The following is a 22,201-nucleotide window of genomic DNA, read 5'->3' as shown; positions in this document are numbered from 1 at the left end:
CAATACTCCAACTCAGGCCTACCTAGAGCAAAGTAGAGTGGAAGAATGACTTCTCATGTCTTGCTCACAACACACCTGTTAATGCATCCCAGAATCATGTTTGCTTTTTTTGCAACAGCATCACACTGCTGACTCATATTCAGCTTGTGGTCCACTATAACCCCTAGATCCCTTTCTGCCATGCCCCTTCCTAGACAGTCGCTTCCCATTCTGTATGTGTGAAAGAGCTATGGTAGCTCTCTCCCTTGTTTTAAATGAATAAAAGCAGAGCAATGGAACGGTACTGTACTTTTCTGATTTTGCAACTCTGCCTGAAATATATTAGAGAGTTAAAGAGGCCCAAAGAACTGAGCTTAAATATTTGATACGAATTGCATGGGGACCACAGGAAGTTCACTATTGGCTGGGCTTACCCAGCTTAGTTTTATTTGTTGAAACAAGGTCCTCGGTAAAACATGCACATAACACCGTATACAGAATATCTCCTAAAGCTGAATATTATTTTTTTTCCTCCTTCAGATCGTATTTATGGTGGATTGTACCATCTAAAGATCTCTTATTGTTCTGTTGGCTGTCCGAGGCTTTCTGACTTTTTTAGTGCAGATTACAATTGTTGCTCAGAATTAATACTGAATACAGGCAGTCCCCGGGTTACGTACAAGATAGGGACTGTAGGTTTGTTCTTAAGTTGAATTTGTATGTAAGTCGGAACTGGTGTCCAGATTCAGCCGCTGTTGAAACTGACCAGCGGCTGACTACAGGAAGCCCGAGGAAGAGCTGCTCTGCCCCGGGCTTCCTGGAATCAGCCGCTGATCAGTTTCAACAGTGGCTGAATCTGGACGCCTGGGACAGAGCAGCTGGGGCGCTGCCAGGTAGGTCCCTGCAGCGCCGCACCTCGGCGCTGCGGGGAGCAACCCGGCAGCGCCCCAGCTGCTCTACCCCAGGCGTCGGCAAGAAAAACCTGGTCTGCTGGGGGGGGGAGGGTGCACTAGCTGCGCCCACCCCCCCAGCAGACCACGGAGACGCGGACCAAAGCCGCGGAGGACGCGGGCGGCGGGACTGCGGCGCGTCTCGGCGGTCCCGCAGCCCGCGTCCTCCGTGTCTCCCTGGTCTGCTGGGGTGGGTCCCCCCAGCAGACCAGGGAGATGCGGAGTGGCTTTTCTTGCTGCGGAGGACGCGGGCGGCAGGACCGCCAAAACGCTCCGCAGTCCCGCCACCCGCATCCTCTGCGGCGAGAAAAGCCTGGTCTTCTGGGGAGGGGGGGAGGACACACTAGCTGCGCCCACCCCCCAGCAGACTAGGGAGACGCGGAGCAAAGCCGCGGAGGACACGGGCGGCGGGACCGCGGCGTGTCTCGGCGGTCCTGCCGCCCGCGTCCTCCACGGCTTTGCTCCGCGTCTCCCTGGTCTGCTGGGGTAGCCCCCCCAGTAGACCAGGGAGACACGGAGCAGCTTTTCTCGCTGCGGAGGATGCAGGTGGTGGGACCGCGGCGTGTCTGGGTGGTCCCGCCGCCCACGTCCTCCGCGGCGAGAAAAGTCCCATTCGTATGTAGGGATCCGACGTAACTCGGATCTATGTAACTCGGGGACTGCCTGTACTACTTTTATATGCATCTAGGATTTCAAGTTTTCACATGAAGGAAACCAAAATACTATGGTGTAGTAAACCCTTTGGATCCTGAAGAAATAAGATGTCTAACTCACATGGATTTTCTCCCATTGTCTTTTTTGTCTTTAGAAAGTTCCTCCTTAATATACATTTAGTCTTTTCTTCTGTAAATTAACTTGCAAGTTTAAGGTCTGCTGCCGTAGTGATAGCTTTGACACTACAAGCCAGCAAGAGGGAAATGAAGCTTTTCTTTACTCAGGATTTAGTTTTACAACACAAGTAGGAGACCTCTAAATTTTAATCACAAAGAAGTGATTTGGAATAGGTAAACAAATGTCTATATCAGGCTATAAACCAAACTACCGAAAACCATCAAGGGATTTTGTTGTCACTTCAAAAGTCACTCTGTAGTAAACGGTCACATACAAATACTCAACCTATTAAAACAGTGTGTTTGTAAAGGTATGTGGTTTAAGATTAATGCTATGGAGTCAAAGAAAAGCTGTTATTTTTGACATTTTGACATACAATCACTTTAGGATCTGGTTCTTATTAGCCCTTTCCCTGCCTTTTAGAGGTCCCTTTTTTTTAAAAAAAAAAAACAAAAAATGTCAGGAAATTTGGAACAGAAACTTACAATAAAACACGTCCCTTGACCCTGTGATCTATCAATCTTTCAAACAAACCAAGATAGCTGGATGACCCAGGAAAAGGTTATTATATATGGTTACCTTATGTAGATTGGTCAGACTTTCATTACCCATGCCGGGATTAAAAAAACCTCAATACAAGTCAAACCTTTTGTGAACAGTTTTATGATGCATTCTGCGTATTCCTTAGGATTCTTCATTTTTTTAAGGTTTTGTTCTATGACTTTCAATTTTACACCCAATATTATTCATAAATGAGACATTCAAGAAACAAATGCACAAATAACAATATATTCTCCATCAGTGGAAAAGCAAACAAGAAGCTCTAATGTACTGTAGCTAAAAAAATTTTTCAAACACAGTAGCAGTAATTTACGGCTTTGGCTTCTAATGGGACCCCACAAATAGAATCAGAATCCCTAGACCCATCCAGAGAACTTGATTTACGGAATATCCCCAGCTAATAAAAGAAAATAAAAAGGTAAATTGTGCATGAATATGAAAGCTGTAATTCTTTCCCTTTCATAATATGAATTAAATTTGTATTCAGAGATTTCAGGGGGAAAATCTAGATGCTTCCAAAGGATATGGAGCCAAATAAATAGGGCCTCATTCAATTTTTCTTTTTAATACATTCCTTATTCAGGCTTACTTCTTTTTTAGATCAAAGGTAGTAAAAACTGATGGCCAGATAGTGACACCTGCTTGGACACACTTGCCACAGGGACAGTCGCTTCTGAGTTCTTCAGTAGGGTGGGCAGGGCTTGCTTCTCACCATGAGAAAAATAAGCTGTCCACCCCCAAAACTAAGTACACGTCAACAGTACAGAACTGTCCCAGAGGGGCTCTGTACATCAACCTTGGCTCCAGGCTACATTATTTCTAAAACCATAATTCCTAGCTCTGGAGCTCCCCTTTTAGAGGGATCCTCAGGATAGAAAGAACAATGCAAAAAAATTAATGCAGCATCAGGTTGTATTAACTTGCCTTGTCTATAGTCATTTGGAACAGGAGTGAACAATACATATCTCTCTAGCCCTCCTCCTCTTCCTCTCTCCCTTCTCCTTCCCACTCTCCTTCCTCTCTTCCCTGCCCAACCCTCACTCCTATGACATTTGATTAAGCATGGGATAACTGCTATCAAGATAAATAAACCCCCACTTCTCATGGGAGAGGGCGTGATCAATGCCTAGTAGTCCCTTGGGTGCACATGCCTTTGGAAATCAAAGATCTGACTTGCATTAAATTAACCAAGTGCTGACTGATTATGACATGTCCTTTGCCTGCAATGGAAAATCTTGACTCTTGCCATCAAGTATTTATCTGTCTAAGACAGGGACTGTCAACTATTATAGGTCTGTCAGCCCCCAACACAGGGAGTTCCCAATCTGGTTAACCTCTAAGCACTCCCACAATCCACTAATATAATAATAATGAGGCAAGTCAGATAGAAATAGACTGAAAACAAAACCCGAGCTCTGGACAGTTCTGAACTTTGAGGAGTCTGAACTCTAGCTGGGGCTCATTGTTAGTTAGAAAACAAAAATGGTTCTTAAGCCAGGCAAGATGGTTTAATTTCACACTTCCTTGCCAAAACAGATGAGCGATGAAATACAAAAAGTAGATAAACAACAGCTGCAAAATTCACAGGCTGCTGTTTTGTTGTGGAAACTGGAACCTCAACAGAAACAGCTAGTGGGACTGCAAGGAGTCAATGATTTGAAAACATTCCCTCCATTATTGTAATACTGATCCCTAATTTGGGGCCCAATAATGCATCTAAGGCCTATAGGAAGAGAGCACTCATATACGAGCATCTCCCTTTCCCACATGCAAGGGGAAGATACGATGATTCCATGGCAGGGTGCACAAGAAGGCTCTTAAGGACTCAGGGATCTGTGTGTGGGGGGTAGAAAAGCAACAGAAGGGCTGAGGGAAGACACTATTACCAGCCCCCTGGAAATTCACCCACAAAGAGAAAGACTAAGCAGAAGCTCCAGCAGCTCTGTCTGAGCTGACCTGCTCCCTGCAGAAATGCAATTTACAGTCAGTGAAAGAAACAGAGGAGCAAAATGAGCCTGCCAATTGGATCACTCTAAATTAGTTTTCCTTGCAGTACGGAGACAGAGAGGAGTATCCAGCCTGAATGGACCAATTACACAGATGAAAATGCAAACGTTTTAATGGCTGAGTGGATGCTGTCATTGGAGATCATTTTCTTCTGTGTGCAGTAGCTGATATTGCTTTTGACCTATTCTTGTGCCATTTTAAAACAGAAAAGTGATCAACAACCATGGTTTCCTTTTCTATTGTGTTGGAAAAGGCAGTCACTCTGGCTTCTGGGAGACAGAAGCCATTCCCAATCATCAGACTAGAAAGGGTGAAGGCAGTGCTGCGGAGACAGAACGTGTGGTTCTTGGGCTATGTCTACACAGCTTCCCTCTTCCGCAAAAGCCTATGCAAATGAAGCACAGATTAGCATATTGTCACACTTCATTTGCATAATTACTAGCCGTTTTTGTGCCTAAAGGCGCCATCTACACAGCGCATTTTTGCGCAAAAAACCCCTCTTGCGCAAAAGCCGTTCTTCCTCAAGAGGGGTTTTTTGCGCAAAAAGGCGCTGTGTAGACAGCACCTTTTTTGCACAAAAACCTCTTGTGCAAAAACGGCCCCTAATTAATTATGCAAATGAAGTGCAGCAATTTGCTAATCCGCGCTTCATTTGCATAGGCTTTTGTGGAAGAGGGAAGCTGTGTAGACGAAGCCTTGGAGTGGGGAGATCGAGCGCTGGGCTTTTCTCTCTCTGCAGTAGCACCTCTGGTCCATTATAGAGTGAGTGTGACTGGTTTAGAAGTGCCAGTTTTCCAATTTACATCTGCAAAAGTTAAATGATAGCTAAATGGGGGGAAGTAAGAGATTTCAAAGACGACTCTTCCTCGGCAGTGTTACTGATGCTATCGTTACCCAAGGATGAACTGCTTCTGAACAATCCCTCCACTGTATTAGGCATAGACGCCTCTTCATGGTCCAGCCTCTCTCCTTCTAAACAAACAGGCATGCAATGAAAGGTAAAACCAGCTATTCCTTTACAGGATGCAGCATTTTGTAGAAGTAGTAACTGAAGGTCACTAACATTAGCTGTCTATTCTAATGTGGGTCAGAAAAATCCATCCAACCACTTCTATACTTTCCAGTAGAGAGAGCAAGAGTCCCCTCTGGTCTGTCAGTTTATGTTTTGGAAGGCAGTGCAGATGATGGAGAAAAAAAAGGGACATTATCAACAGAGGAGAGGAGAAGAGAAAAAAGGATTGGGGGCAACAGAGGTGAGCAGGGAAATGGAGGAAAGAAAAGGGAAAAAAAGGAAGGTAGATGGAAGGAAAGAAAAGAATAAAAACTGGAAAGAGGTAGGGAGCAGGAGAGGAGACAAAAAACAAGTGAGACCCTGTCAGTAAATGATACGAGAGTACATTTTGGAGATCAGAATGGGATACATCAAAAAAGCAAGAGATGGGAAACACTCTCAAGAGATGGGAAACACTGATCTTAGGCATCAATAACCCTAAAGCTAGATTTCAGTGAGAAAATATTGTACTTCACACTGGCCTCCAAAAAAAAAAAGTTACATAAAAACCAGTCATTTCTGCATGAATTACTGCCTTGTCAGCAAGGGATAACTTGCAACAACATACTAACAACTTTTTTTTTCTTTTTTTGAACTAAAAAAGCTAGAAGAAATCCAAAAGGGATGATATTTAAACCTGTAACTGTGACAAGAACTGCCCTGAAGCAATATCATTTTGTTCTAAAGATATGCTGTAATTAACAAGCTTCTCAGGATTTACGCAGGAAATCTTGTCTGGCACAGGAATGAAGAATTTCCAAACCTGTCTTAAAAACTATGTTCCTTCTCTGTGCGGATACATCCTCATTTTCTTTGTGAAAGGTGGAATGTACACCCATCAAAACGCTTCTCCTCCAGGTTCTTGAATTCCTGCCTCAGAAATGGTGAAGCATTTCCCATTCTGAGGGATCTTTCCTTTGAAGAGTGGTGTGTATCCGATTGTTTTGGACCTCACTGCGATATGACCTCTCTAGGTCCAAAAGCCAAGGAGCTTAGCATCCAAGGCCAGGCTTTTCAAACGTGTCTAGTGCTTTTTGATACTCAACTTCAGATGCTTTGAGGGGCCTGATTTTTAGCAGGAGTGTTCTCAGCTCAAAATCAGGCTCCTTCAAGTTGTCTCCAGTTGGGCAGTCAAAAACTAAGGTACTCAAAATACTAGTCACTTTTCAAAGCCTTGGCCCAAGGCTCGGGCATGGCATTAGGGGAGCGTAACAGAGAGAATAACCACCAGCAGCCACCATTTTAATACAGCTTCAGACTGATTACACTGACTGGAGTGTTGTGAGCAAGACATGAGAAGTCATTCTTCCGCTCTACTCTGCGCTGATTAGGCCTCAATTAGAGTATTGTGTCCACTTCTGAGCACCGCAATTCAAGAAAGATGTGGAGAAATTAAAGAAGGTCCAGAGAAGAGCAACAAGAATGATTACAGTCTAATCTAGACAACATGACCTACGAAGGAAGACTGAAAGAATTGGGCTTGTTTAGTTTGGAAAGGAGAAGACTGTGAGGGGACATGATAGCAGTTTTCAGGTTATCTAAAAGGGTGCCACAGGTAGGAGGGGGGGAATTGTTCTCCTTGGCCTGTGAGGACGGACAAGAAGCAATGGGCTTAAACTGCAGCAAGGGAGGTTTAGGTTGGACATTAGGAAAAACTTCCTAACTGTCAGGATGGTTAAACACTGGAATAAGTTGCTCAGGAAGGTTGTGAAATCTTGCTCTCCGGAAATATTTAAGAGCAGGTTAGATAGACATCTATCAGGGACGGTCTAGAGGGTACTGGATCCTGCTGCGAGGGCGGAGGACTGGACTCGATGACCTCTTGAGATCCCTTCCAGTTCTAGTGTTCTATGACACAGGACCTTTCATCAGAGACATTCAAAGCATTTACATGCGTTAATCAGCCTCACAATCACCTCAGCAAACAGGTGCTTTTTTCCCCTGTGGCATATTCCTTAATGTCCTCAGCAGCCATGACCAGTACACTCAGTCTGGTCTGGTTTTCCCATTGTGATAGCCTTCCTGCTTTATATCCTTTGTTATGGGTTTGTTGTTTATTATAATACATAATAGATTTATGCCAGTGGGGGGAAAAGGGCACGCTTTGAAAAATAGCATGCTCCATGCACTGTGTTCTACAAAAAAAGCTGAGCAGAAAGATCCTCGGGCCACTACTTTGGCAACCAATAGTCCCACAACAGAACCAATAGTACTATTATGGCCAGAACATTCCAACTCAGCTACACGACTTCCTGTTTTATAGAAGGGCAAACTGAGTCTCAGAAAGGGTAAGTATCTTTCACGAAATCACCAACATCCAGTTTCCTGAACTGAACAACAAAACCTTGCTATGGCAAAGGAAGGAGAAAGACATTTTCTTTTCTATGTCCTGAAGCTGCAGCACTGCTATAACTATACAGAAGACAGGTTAGACCAGGCGTGGGGCAATAAAAAAAGGCAGCCGCAGGTGTTAGCCCCTGCTGGGTTGCCGCTGCTATATTTTCCTGAACCTTCACAGATCAATCGGAGCAGCAGGAAGCAGTATGGATCACGACACTGCCTCCCGCCATTCCCATTGGCCGCAAACAGTGTTCTGCAGCCAACGCAATGCAGAGGCTCAGGTGAATATAAAGCTGGGAGCCTGGATCTAGCCTGCAGGCTGGAATTTGCCCACCCCAGTTCTAGATCTTCATAAAAATACAAAATACAAGATGGTTTATTAGTCTTTAAAGTGCTACATAGTCCTGTATTTTGTTTCAGCTACACCAGACTAACAGGGCTACGTTTCTATCACTATAAAAATACAAAGTATCCCTGCCTCATGAGGCATGAGCCTCGAAATAGGGAGTCATCTTTCAAGACTTCACAACAGGTGTGGGCAATAAAAAAAAGCACTGGTCAGCAGCGCATCACCGCTGCTATATTTACCTGTGCCTCCACAGGTATCAGGTGATCACCGTTCTAGTTAGCTGTGGATTGCTGTTCACGGTCAATCTGAGCTGTGGGAAGTGGCATGGACCAGGACACTGCTTCCTGCCATTCCCATTGGCTGTGAACAGCAATCCATGGCCAATGAGAGTGGTGATCGCCCAATATCTGTGGAGGTTCAGGTAATATAGAGGTGGGGGCATGCTAAAGACTAACCCTGAAGACCAGGTCTGGCCCAAGGGCTGGAATTTGCTCACCCCATGGACAGAATGTGTCTGTCTGGAAAGTACAACAACAGTGGAAAATTAAACTTTAGGTGTGAAGCTCCCACAACATTTATTTGCTTCCCATTCTAAACCATACGCCTCTGACCTAGAATTACAAATTAGCCTAGTTGGAAAGCATGATTCTGAGCTGGTGCCAAGTGCACTATGGGGAGAATTTTCAAAAGTGTTTAGAATTGGCCTAACTCTGATTTCCTAGATACTGTTGGTTTCCATATGCCAAGTAGTATTTCCCACTCTCTCCTGATATATATTTCTCTCCTTTATCCTATCTGCTGTAAAATCTCTTTCTTTGCAAGTACCCATCTCTGCCACTGGGGATCATTTCTGGTTACCTCTCTGACTGTTGTACCAAGCAGGGTGACACTCACTGTCTGGTAACAAGGCCAAACTCCCTGGCAGCCAGTGTAGAACGGAACATTGGTGTAATGCATAAGCATACTAACATTTGAAAAGCTGTATATCTGTTTGGCCTTCTTAGTTATTCCTAAGTATATTGTGTTGCTACAGGCCAGATTTGATGACATGTCAAACTTGTTGACCAGGAGATGGACTTAGACTACCAATTTATTTCACATAAGACACTGAACTGCCATCATATAGTGGTCATTATGAGTGGATGTAAAGAGCAGGGGAAAAAAGCCATTTGCAGTGCACAACAAGCAGTTTTATTGGTCTTACAAACCCCAGGAACTATGTTACTTATTCTTGAGTGCCCTCTATCATGAGCACCTTAACTATTGACAGATATGCAGACATCTCTTATAGTGTGTGTTTAAACTACACCCCTCTGTCAGCAGAAGGATGTAAATTAGACACATTGAAAGTGCAACTAAAGTGGGGATTTAAATATCCCGTGCTTCATTTGCATAATCGCGTCCTGGCACTGTTTCGAACAAGTGCCATTTCTAAACTGAAACTGCAGTTTAGACACGGTTTTTCCGACAACGGGGTGATTAAAAAAAAAAAGGAGCAATTTTTCAAAAAATCCTGTACCCTTTCGAAAAATCTCCCCGTTGTCGGATAAACTAATACTCATGTAAAAAGCTAATACTCATGTAATGTATATTGGAATTGGTAACGAAGGAGTGAAGGGTTTTATATTCTGTTACTGATCCCCTGAGCCAAGCTGTCTCCTAACCACAAAGTCCTTTTTTCTGAAGTGTGCATGGCAGTAGTTTTCATTTTAAATAAAATAACTTTTTGATCACATTTTAGTTTTTTAGTTTCATTCATAACATTCTTCCCTTGCTGAAAACCCACCATAATTGAAGGTTAGAAGAACAGAGAAAAAATGATATTGTCTGAGATTCTGCTATTTTTAAAAGTGATTATTTTTATTTTGATGTGTAGTTTGTTTGTTTTAAGGATTTGGTGAGAAACCACCTTCTCCTCCCATCAATCGCTGCTTTCAACAGCTCTTCACGGGTGACTGCATCTCTTTTAAAATTCATTTCCTGTTAAAAAGAATAAACAGCAATGGTTTAATGCTGTCGATGTGGCTTATTTAATAGAAATTGAAACTTAAACGGAGCTCAGTTGTGAGTCAATTATAAAGAAGCCAGCAAGCTAGGAGAAAACTTTACAATGATTATTCGTTGAGTTTTGTAATATTGTTTAATAATACTGTGTTAAAAAACCACAGAGAAGAAATATTAAAGCAAGAGATGTTAACTACCATGCCGAAGTAAGTACAGTAAGAAACACTTAATAGGAACAGTTGCTTAATTGGGAAACTTGGCTGGAACTATAAGCATTTAAATATGTTTTATTGGGACTTCCGAGATCCCCTGCCAGATTGTAGGAAAGGTGGGTCAAAGCTGATTCCTTGAAATCTTAGGTGCAAGTGAAGTGGAAATTGAAGTGCAAATGTAATTTCCTCCTCCTAGGCTTCAACTCAACTGAATAGCATGTACTACAGTTCTATTTGCAGTACCATTAGTTTTAGAGCATCCCCGTTACAACATGGTAGCTACATGTTTTTTTAAAAGCAAGCTCTTTTATCCTTTACTAGACAAAACATGTATGTTGCTTTGTCCTCATACAGATTCAGGCTCTAAGACTAAGCTCTTTGGGAAGCAAATGTGTTTTAATCCACATCTGTAAATCCATGTTTTAGCTGTGTACATGTATGGTTCTGTAGGAATGACAATAAGAGCTGAGGATAATGATGAAGCTGTAATCCCTTTGGAATGCAGAATTTACCTCAAGCAGGTGATAACTGTTGCATTCCAAGTGGATTAGCAGAGTGAGCTTTTTACCCATTGCCAGCCAATGGGTGCCACTGAAACAACACTGAAAACGGCGTAAGTGCTAGTACAGACAGGACACAATCATATTCAGCACCATCAAAGAACATTACTCTGAGAAGTAAAATGACCTGATGCTCAAAATGGTGGTAACAGCCAGAGCCTTGTCTACATTAACCCTCCCACCACCACTTTCTGCTGGAACTGAAATGTTGGTAGCTATAGCAGGAAACGTTGGCTCTAGTTGGCATAATTTGCACATTGAGGAACTGAAAGAAGATACAGAGTGAAGCAGACTTTTACCATATACTTTCTTATGGCCATCATTTTCAATAACCTTGAATCTCAGAACAATGCCTGTAAACGGTCTAAGCGAGTCATAGGCCAAGCACACCACTGATTGTTCAGTTCCAGTTGCAAGTGCTCAGCACTTCTGTAAGTCAGACCCTGGGTGTTTTGAATTGGGCACAAAGACAATGAAGTGGCAACCTGTGAAAGGTTTGGCTTAAGGGACTCACTTAGCATGACAGGAACTTTGCAGCAGACACCAGGAAAAAATCCAGTTCTTCAGTGCAACATTCAACTGTTTTCACCATAAGGTTTTCATTACTATTCCTACAGTCCTGTGCCTCATTCGCTATACACCTTCCAATTTCTGCAACAAAGCTGGGATCCTACAGACCAGAGCCGTCCAGTCCTTTGGATGGTTCAGGGCAGCCACCCCAGCCCCATGTTTTGGGGGTCTTGGTGCTTCAGGGGCCATGGGATCTGGGAGGCGCCCTTGACCCTGTTCCACTCTGCCCTGCCTCACTTGGGGGCTTTGGGGGCAGAATGGAATGGAGAGAGGGGAGCAGACTAAGGTTGGGAAGCAGTGGGGCTTGGGAGACGGGGCACAGTGGTGGGGAAGGACAAGGGTAGAAAGTGGCAGGGAGGGGCCAAGCAGGGACAGGAGCTTGAGGAAGAGGGGGAGTGGGAGTGGGGTAAGGTGAGGCAGGAAGAGGCAGGGTGGGGCCTGTTTTGGAGCAGGGGGCATTATCCCCCTAGGGATGGCCCAACTACAAACAACAGTCTCCTTCACTGCACAGCCCTGATTCATTCTCAGAGGCCGTGTCCAGACTCAGGGGTTTTTTCGGGAAAAGTAGCCTTTTCCCGAAAAAACTTCCCCTGCGTCCAGACTCAAGCCGCGTTCTTTCGAAATAATTTCGAAAGAACGCGGCTTTTCTTTCGATGGCGGTAAACCTCAATTTACGAGGAAGAACGCCTTCTTTCGAAAGTTCCTCTTTTGAAAGAAGGCGTTCTTCAATGTAAAGAGGCCGTCTTCGAAAGAGAGCATCCAGACTCGCTGGGTGCTCTCTTTCGAAAAAGCGGATTTCTCTTTCGAAAGATCCGCCTGCAGTCTAGACGCGATCTTTCGAAAGAGGCTCTTTCGAAAGATGCTTTCGAAAGAGCCTCTTTCGAAAGAAGCCTGCAGTCTAGACATAGCCAGATTGTGGTCAAGCCTGTGAAAAGGACCTAAGGAACAAAATAGAATGGGATCACCTAATAGAGGCTGTATCATAATGCATACACACAAGGAGACCAAATTAAGGTTGCACACACAACCATAATTCTGGAATTTCCTAACCTCTGAGTGCTTTTTAATGCACTTTTTCTGTCTTTTCTTTGTAGTTTCCTATGTTCAAAAAAACAAAAACAAAAACCACCAAAAAAACAATCAATCAACCCAGAAATTCCTGCATGTGAAACCATACTGACATTCACATTGGCTATCTGCAGTGTTGAAACATTTTAGACCTATAGCATAGGTTTCTGCCACTTAAGCTAAGAGTAACTGATGTAGCAAAAGGTTGTCCTCCTCTGTGGACCAACCCCTGGACGGAGATAAGACACATTTTGCCAGTGGACTTCACACCTATTTGCTTACAGCTGAGAAATACTGAGATTCAGGAATCCTGTGCTTTAGTGCTTACAAAACACTTCTGCCTTGTTCCCCCAAACAAGCTGTTCCCCCAGAAAAGCTGATCCCCTTTACCCATGTCCTCTACAGACTGCCCCTGTCTCAGTCCTCCTCCCACAAAACCAGTTCTTCTTCCAGTCTACCTCTTCCCTCTTCTCACGGCTCTTGTCATCATCCCCACCAGCTCCTCACCCATCTACATCTCTGTCGAAGGCTACTTCTTTCTCCTACATGCTGCTGGGGTGCCAGCGCAGGGAGTACCGAGAGTACACATCAGACATCTTCCTGCTCTTACTTCTGCTGCTTGGCGCTTCTCTCTATCAGCTGCAGTTCCCGGGAAAGTGATGCTGAGCCCTTATAGAATCACAGAATACTAGGATTGGAAGGGACCTCGAAAGATCATCGAGTCCAGTCCCCTGCCCTCATGGCAGGACCAAATACTGTCTAGACCATTCCTGATAGACATTTATCTAACCTACTCTTAAATATCTCCAGAGATGGAGATTCCACAACCTCCCTGGCAATTTATTCCAGTGTTTGACCACCCTGACAGTTAGGAACTTTTTCCTAATGTCAACCTAAACCTCCTTTGCTGTAGTTTAAGCCCATTGCTTCTTGTTCTATCCCCTCCTCTTTATGACACTCTTTTAGATATCTGAAAACTGCTATCATGTCCCCCCTCAATCTTCTCTTTTCTAAACTAAACAAACCCAATTCCTTCAGTCTTCCCTCATAGGTCATGTTCTCTACACCTTTAATCATTCTCGTTGCTCTTCTCTGGACCCTCTCCAATTTCTCCACATCTTTCTTGAAATGTGGTGGCCAGAACTGAACACAATACTCCAATTGAGGCCTAACCAGCACAGAGTAGAGTGGAAGAATGACTTCTCGTGTCTTGCTCACAACACACCTGTTAATGCATCTCAGAATCATGTTTGCTTTCTTTGCAACAGCATCACACTGCTGACTCATATTCAACTTGTGGTCCAATATAACCCCTAGATCCCTTTCTGCCATACTCCTTCCCAGACAGTCACTTCCCATTCTGTATGTATGAAACTGATTGTTCCTTCCTAAGTGGAGCACTTTGCATTTGTATTTGTTAAACTTCATCCTATTTACTTTAGACCATTTCTCCAATTTGTCCAGGTCATTTTGAATTATGACCCTACCCTCCAGATTAGTCGCAACCCCTCCCAGCTTGGTATCATCTGCAAACTTAATAAGCGTACTTTCTATACCAATATCTAAATCATTGATGGAGATATTGAACAGAGCCGGTCCCAAAACAGACCCTTGCGGAACCCCACTTGTTATACCTTTCCAGCGGGATTGTGAACCATTAATAACTACTCTCTGAGTACGGTTATCCAGCCAGTTATGCACCCACCTTATAGTAGCCCCATCTAAGTTGTATTTACCTAGTTTATTGATAAGAATATCATGGAAGACCATATCAAATGCCTTACTAAATGCCTTACTACCACACCACTTCTCCCTTATCCACAAGACTTGTTATCCTATCAAAGAAAGCTATCAGATTGGTTTGACACGATTTGTTCTTTACAAATCCATGCTGGCTGTTCCCTATCACCTTGCCACTTTCCAAGTGTTTATAGATGATTTCTTTAATTACTTGCTCCATTATCTTCCCTGGCACGGAAGTTAAACTAACTGCTCTGTAGTTTCCTGGGTTGTTCTTGTTTCCCTTTTTATAGATGGGCACTATATTTGCCCTTTTCCAGTCCTCTGGAATCTCACCTGTCTCCAATGATTTTCCAAAGATGATAGCTAGAGGCTCAGATACCTCCTCTATCAGCTCCTTGAGTATTCTAGGATGAATTTCATCAGGCCCTGGTGACTTGCAGGCATTTAACTTTTCTAGGTGATTTTTGACTTGTTCTTTTTTTATTTTACTTTCTAAAACTACCCCCTTCCCACTAGCATTCACTATGTTAGGCATTCCTACAGACTTCTCGGTGAAGACCGAAACAAAGAAGTCATTAAGCATCTCTGTCATTTCCAAGTTTCCTGTTACTGTTTCTCCCTCCTCACTGACCAGTGGGCCTACCCTCTCCTTGGTCTTCCTATTGCTTCTAATGTATTTATAAAAAGTCTTCTTGTTTCCCTTTATTCCCGTAGCTAGTTTGAGCTCATTCTGTGCCTCTGCCTTTCTAATCTTGCCCCTGGAGCACTACAATGCAGCATTTGCAGTTCCTCTGTGAGGATGATGCATGTGTAGTCTGGCCAGCACAAAGCAGCTATGGTCAGGGCCAGCCCACAACATTTTGGCACTTGAGGCGGGGAGCTCAAATGACGCCCCCATGTCACCTTTTCTCCTGCCTGCCTGTTATGTCTCTTGTGCCCTCCTTCCTCAACCACAGCACTCCACCATCTCTGTGAATCTAGAGCAGAGAGAATACATATGCACCAGCAGCAGACACAATTTTCTACACTCTGGGTCCTAGTGGCGCCCCTCCCCCCCTCCAGTCTGATACCTGAGGCAGCTGCCTCAGTTTGCCTCATGGTAAGGCTAGCCCTGGCTATGGTAGGCTGAAGCATGCTCAGTGCAAATGTAAATCTCTGAAGGATTTAGCAGCCAAACTCTAACAAGACTACTGAGGATATGTGAACTGTGATTTTTCAGAGTTTTCTAATAGGGCCAGATTTTGGAAGAATTTGACAGGGAATTAGGCAATAGGTACATCTATGACAAGATGATGAAAGAGACGTGTGATTTTTTTAGATTGGGCAAAAAATATTTTCTCATAATTTTGTTCTCAGAAAAGGCAGACCTAGACCATAGGACATTTTAGTCCAAATTATTAAAATCTGACAAAGTTATGAGCAACTAAAAACAGGATCCTTTAAATGAAAGTGTTAGGCAAACCTATCTAAAAAGGTCCTATCATCACTATCTTAAAAAAATTACATTAGAAGTATCCATGAGGTCAGATTGGTCTAGAAAGATGCAGGTCACAGACTTCCAGTAAAGGCTAAAAGAGACTGAACAATCTGGCTTAAATCCTCAATGCTGCATAACTCATGAAAGGAAAGGGAATGAGAAATATATTTCTTTCTTTTTTCACAATTTATGACCGACTTTCAGTGTGTCCAAACTCTTAATTACTATTTACAAACATTTAGAAGTATTTATCTATGTTATTACAAATCTAATGTTTTGAAATTTCATAACAAACAGACAGGCTGGCTAGCTAATTCTGGCCAGTGCTTTTTAAGTTTGAGTCCAGATCCTAAAATCCACCAGGTGAAATGTCAGGTAGGTCACAAACTTTTTTCATTCACATCTTGAAATATTTTTACCATGTGGAACATTTTAATGGGGGTTGGAGGAGGAACCCTTCAACCTAACATTCTTCAAAAATTACAGAATTGCATGTAATTAAATGTCAAATGATCATGAGTCAAACGAGGTTTTCCTTAGTTCCACTTTTCTCCCGTTTACTTGCTGATTTGAATAAGAAAAAGTCAAAAAGAATATGTGAGGATTAAAGCCTGGTTTTACATCTTTCTGTTTTCTCTCTCCATTTACCTTTGTCTAGTTCAGTTGAAACGTTCCATGATGATGTAGGCATTAAATCAGCTGAGACTGACAAATTTGTTCCTAAAAAGGAAGAGAAAAAAATACAACAGTTAATATATTAATGTACAGACTGTTAGGAGAGTTACTTGATCTTTCCAAAGAATGTGTTATAAGAAGATAATTAGAATACTACTGGTTATTAAAATTTAATGGTTGCTCCACATTGCTACTCTGAAGTGTATAAGCAACAGTGCCTGTCAAGGGAAAAACAGCAGGGTCATCTTGGAATTTTGTTTTGCAATGCTGTCCTTGTTTAAATGCATTACTCATACTTGTAAGATCTCATATTAATGCAGCAACACATTTTGGGGAAATATTCAGCTTGTCTTAAGTTCTCTTTTTTAGTTGCTGGTGGCGGAATAATACAGTACTACATCCAGTATTCTTGACAAGAAAAACAACATGTTACAAAGCTGCTGAAGGTGTTATCAAATAACATTTCGAAGGGGCTTGCTCCTGTCAGCCCATGCTCACAGAAATAGCCATTGCTTATGCAAATAATCCCACTGAATGATTGAAGTCAATGAGACTACTTGTGAGAGCAATCTGTACTCACCTAGGCAAGGGACTGATCTCTGTCCGTCTTTGAACATCTTATCTCTATCCGTGCTTTGAAATTAATTGCTACTACTAGTTTCTACTATCATTTTATAAAAGAAAAGGCTATAGATATGATTTATGCTGCAGGGTCAGTCCGACATGCCTTCATTTTTAACACTGTGCATGTTTTTAGTAATCTCAGCTCTTTCATTTATTGCTACAAGGCTTAGTATTGATTTGTATTTTTTTAAATCTTATCAGTGTGCACAGCAGCATTACATGGAATCCTGCTAAAGAAAACTGACATCTCAGTTCAGTCCTCATACTTGTGTTAGAAACACACCCCTAGAACGAACACAGATGTTTACATTACATTTTAAAACAATGAAACCCTTTTTAAAATGTGTAAACTCCATTGCAGTACTGTGAATCTATTGCCCACCACTGCCCAAATGATCCAGGGGGCAGAGTATTACGTCTATTTGGAGACTACTCTTTGATTCCATCTGTACAAGTCCAGAAGCAGGATCGGCACTCTGTCATGGCTGGCCCAGAGTTTATGAGGCTGCTATAGCTTTTAGCTAGCACAATCACATTGTTTAGCTGAAGCATTAGAGGATCAAGTTTTTAGAGCCAGAGGTCTAGGTTTACGGCTGATAACCCATGCAGGAATGGGGGGAGGTGTACTGGAGTGGGACTGAGTTAATACTTGCAGGAACACCACAAAATGAAACTGAATTCAGCTTCACGTTCCAAACTGAAACACAGGACATTTCCAGAATAAATAGTGGAAAGTAAACATGATTTCTACATTTCTTGAGTTTTAATACTCTGCATTCATTGTGCACCCAACGCTTCAGCTGATTTGAGCAGGATCACTGAACAGAAGGCAGAATCAGAAAGCTAAAATATTGTTAATAATATAAATATATTTATTTCAAAGTATATGATTTGTATTCTGACACTGCCCTATTAACATGTTCCAAGAAATGAAAACAGAGGATGTCATCTATATCTAGAAAATAATTTCATGGATAAAACTGTGTTGGCACTCAGATACTTAAATCTATTCTACTTTTATTGCATCTGTTAAGTGGCTTTTTATTTAATAAATTATATACATAAACTCATACAAATGCATGAAGTAGTAAGATCTGGCCACTACCCTTTCCTTATAAAAGCCCTCTTTCTTACAAGCCCACCTGGTAGCACTGCTTATTTAAGTGTCTGTCAAGCATTTCCAATGTAAACACAATATTTGAAGGCATTATAAGTCATCCATTTTCAGGGGGGGCTAACCTAGATATACAAGATAGAAACACACTCATGTGGGCCAGATCCTCAGCTGATGTAAATTGGCATAGCCACCTAAATCAGTAGAGACACATCTGTTCACATCACCTGCAGTTTTAGCCAGGCACGTACATCCTTGTGCACTCTTAGCTAACGTGTGCGTGGACACGCATGTATGTGTGTGTGTGCATGCGCGCACACATGCACAAATGAAATAAATGTTTTCCCCAGGGGCGTAGAAAGCCTTTGCAGGACCCTGGACAAGTTTGAGGGTGGGGCTCAGCTTCTGCTCCCTGAAGGGGTGGGGCCTCAGGTGGAAAGGGCGGGGCCAGGACAGCCAGCCCTAAGTGCCATCCAGAGTGCACCATTCTGGCTGGAGCACACCATGCCAGCCCCCAGGCAACCCTGAGTGCCTCCCAAAGCATGGTGTGTCCCCCTTCCCTCCCCACCATCCCTTAGCACTGCCCAGAATGTATGGTGCTGCACTCTTGCAGGGATTTAAAGGGCTCAGGCCATTGCAGCTGCCTTTGAATCACCTGGCCCCAGGGCAACCATCCCCTTTACTCTCCCTTCCCTGTCAGCCGGCTTGATTTTCCCAGAGACATGTCATACTTCCCAGTGCCACAGACTCTGAAGCTTGAGAGATTTGCCTCAGAATGCCATAGCGGATCAGTCTGAATTTCTTGGATTTTTGGGGATTAAACCTAATCTTGACTTTTTTCTAGACTCTGGTGTTATTCACATTAATACTTAGATTTAATAATCAATTGTCATATATACCTACCATGCCATACTGATTTTAGGGACAATTTCTCTGAGTCTCGTATGTTTCCCAAATGGTAATCTGTCTTGCTGAGTTAATACAATGCCAAACCACTGACAACTGAATAAACCCAACATGGTCACGCATTAACTAAACTATCCAGGGAGCATTAGATCGGAGGCTCAAATAGATTTAACGCTTTTGCAGAGATACATGAACTTGGACCTTGAGATGGATTAGTTCTTGGTTTTCACAGCAATGGCTGGGATGCGGTTACAACTGAGGGGCCGAGCTTGAGGTGAAAATGGTCTCTGTCTCCTGCTCAGGGGAGCTCCATGATCACAGCAGCCTGATTTTCAGGCTTGGGTGCTAGGCCACATTGCAGCTGTTTTGTGGCAGGCAGGGGCAGATGAGAGTATTGAGGGGCACAGGGAGCAGGGCCTACTGAAGCACGGGGCCCGGGGCAGCAGAATTTCGTGCATGCGCAATGGCCACAGCTGACAAGTAGTAGCTCGTGCGCAGGTCCTATTGAAGCGCAGGGCCTGGGGCAGCTGCCCCGCTCGCCCTGCCCTATATCTGCTGCCGGTGGCAGGGACCTGAAGCAGCTCAAAAAGAAGTGGGAAGAGTTGAAGAAAACAAGCTACTCTCTGTGCCCCCCACTGTCCCTTGGGTCATCTGCTCAGAAAGTCTAGAGGCTTCTGTAAGCTTATGGCTTTAATCATGTGGACTCACGTGCAGGAAATAAAGACAAAAGCACAGGGGCTCTTATACGAGGATGCTCTCTAACAGCCTATCCTGCAATTGGTGCTTATATGTGGGTTGTTTGAGGGGTTTGAGGTGCTTTGCTTCCCTCATCTTATTCCTGAGGAAGAGGACATTCAGCAGCAACATCATTTCAGATGTCAGCCCTTCGGGCACCAACCTGACAAGGCCTAATATCTCCTCAGTTAAAGATATCCTGCCAGACAAGAAGAGACCCCAAAGGAGAGTCTGCATCAGTGACATCATTTCTAAGGAACCCCACTGGAGTAGGGCAGGGGGGAATTTCCGCAGAGAAGAGATGGGCTAGTAGGTCACAGAGCATTAGTGGGTCAGTCACACTCCTTTGAGAGCACAGAACAAGTCTTGTCTCATGCCAGTAGAAGCAGGGCAGGCTGTATCACTAATATGCAATTTTAAGTATTGCACATACCAGAGTCTGAGTTTTATAATACAGGCAAGCACTGAACAAAACATTATTAGACAGGATTGTGTGAGCCTTGCATTTCAGAGGAAAAAAACCAAACACAACAATCAACCCATGAAACTATGGGTCATATGAAAACTGATCTCATCAATATTATCAGAAATACTGATGATTCCATCTTACTGTGCAGCAACGAAATAAGCAAACCGAAATGATTTCTGCAAAAAGAACAAACTAGGAAAAAAGCTTTTGTCGGTTATCCCAGAAAGAACTACTTCAGGTTGAACCTCTCTAGTCCGGCACTCTCTAGACCAACATCATCCGTGGTCCAGCAAGATTTTAGTTAGGTGGATATCTGCTTATCCGCCCATGGTCTCATAAAGTTTGTTTACAGCCACCAGTCCTGGCACTCAGTGTTGTGAGTGGTTATTTAACTCTAAATTACCCCTAAATGTCTCTTAAGACTAAGAGCCCAGGAAGCAGTGGAAGTGCTGGTAATGCTGCCAAGTGTAAGTATGTTTTTTTATGCTTTATCTACTTGTTTCCTTGTTCCAATACAGTAAAATTGTGTAACAACACTAAGACTTTGTTATGAAGAGAGCTGATATGCTTTTGCTAGGTATAGGCTTATATAGTATATCAGAACACTCCTATATTATTAAACAGCATTGAAAGCACTGTTCCATTTATTCGCCTTGGTGAAATAAAAAGAGAAAGACTCACTCACTACAATTCTGACCTCCCATGGTTCAGCAAATTGTCTGGTTTGGCAATGGTTAGGTACCGAGGGTGCCAGACTAGAGAGGTTCAACCTACATAAACCTGGGAACACAGGAATTGCCCTACTGACTCAAATCAGTATGCTTCATCTAGTCCAATATCTTACTGTTGACAGTAGCCAATATTAGGGATGTTAAAAGACATTTAATGAGTAACCGTATAACCTCAGGGTGGGCAATAATTTTGGCAGGGGGGCCACTTCATGAATTTTGGTACGTGGTTATGGGTTGGCTGTGCCTCAGGCAGAAGGGGTGGGGCAGGGCTCTACAGAGTGAGACAAAGAGTATGTGAGTGTGAAAGAGATAGACTTTGTAACACAGATTAAGTGTGCATGGCACTGTTTGTGACAGTGACTGGGAGGGTGTGACAGTAACACAGAGTTTGTGTGCTGTTTACTGCTGGAAAGGTTTCTGAGATAAGCCATGTACTATTTCTTTAAGGGAAATCTGTCCTGCTCTGTATCCTCCCTTCCCCACTCTGTACTTCTCTGAGTCACTCACTATCCATGCTTTAGATTGGAATAGCTCCACTGTGCCTCTCCCTCTCCCCAACCCCTGCCATACAGAGATGGGGTGCAGGGGCAGGGGAACACTTTGATTTCAGCTCTCCCCTCTGCTCTCCATGCCCCTCCCCACTCTGCACAGTTAGCAGGAAAACCCTGGGAGCAGCTTGGTTGCAGGAATGAGCAAGGTGGGGGGAGGGACAGCTGAACACATGCTGGCTGTAAGTATGCACCCTCCACTAATAAGGGTTGCCAGGTGTCTGGTATTCACCCGGAGAGTCTGGTATTTTCGCCTCCTGTCCGGTAAAAAAAAAATTCAGAAAATACCGGACCCCTAAAATGTCCGGTATTTTCTGATTTTTTTCCCCGGCCAGGAGGCGAAAATGCCGGGCACCTGGCAACCCTACAAACACTCAGTGCCCGGCCTCCCCCACCCCCGAGCCCTAACACCCCCAGCCCCCATGCTTACCTGGTTCCACAAGGCTGCCAGCACAAAATGGCTGCCAGCCAAAAGACCAAGGGTAAGCAATGACTCCCCTGGGTCTTAGTGCTCAACCTCTCCCCTGTTCCTATCCCTGCACTCACTCTTAAAGGGGACATGCTGTTTTAGTCTTCAACAGAATTTTTTCCCGGTGTTTTTTTTTGGGGGGGGGGGGATGGGGATGTTCGGTATTTTTGTTTCAACCATCTGGCAACCCTACTGCTAATCAACTAGGCAGGCTGGAGAGAAATGCAT

General features: G+C 43.5%; 1 protein-coding gene across 2 annotated transcripts in view; it reads right to left on the bottom strand.

The window, feature by feature from the left end:
* The window catches only part of ROR1 (ROR family WNT receptor 1), a 277,094-nt gene that overhangs the window by 68,214 nt on the left and 186,679 nt on the right, over positions 1 to 22,201 (bottom strand). For both annotated transcript variants that reach the window (XM_075936157.2, XM_075936156.2), the window contains one exon: positions 16,351 to 16,422. In XM_075936157.2, the coding sequence (XP_075792272.1) occupies positions 16,351 to 16,393 (43 nt within the window). In that variant the 5' untranslated portion in view covers positions 16,394 to 16,422. The remainder of the gene's footprint in view (positions 1 to 16,350; positions 16,423 to 22,201) is intronic.

Source organism: Pelodiscus sinensis, chromosome 9 (assembly GCF_052426305.1).
Source record: "Pelodiscus sinensis isolate ZL-2025 chromosome 9, ASM5242630v1, whole genome shotgun sequence".
In the NCBI taxonomy this organism is placed as follows: Eukaryota; Metazoa; Chordata; order Testudines; family Trionychidae; genus Pelodiscus; species Pelodiscus sinensis.
Note: the sequence above shows the minus strand (reverse complement) of the source record. Positions and strands in the feature narration are given on the sequence as shown.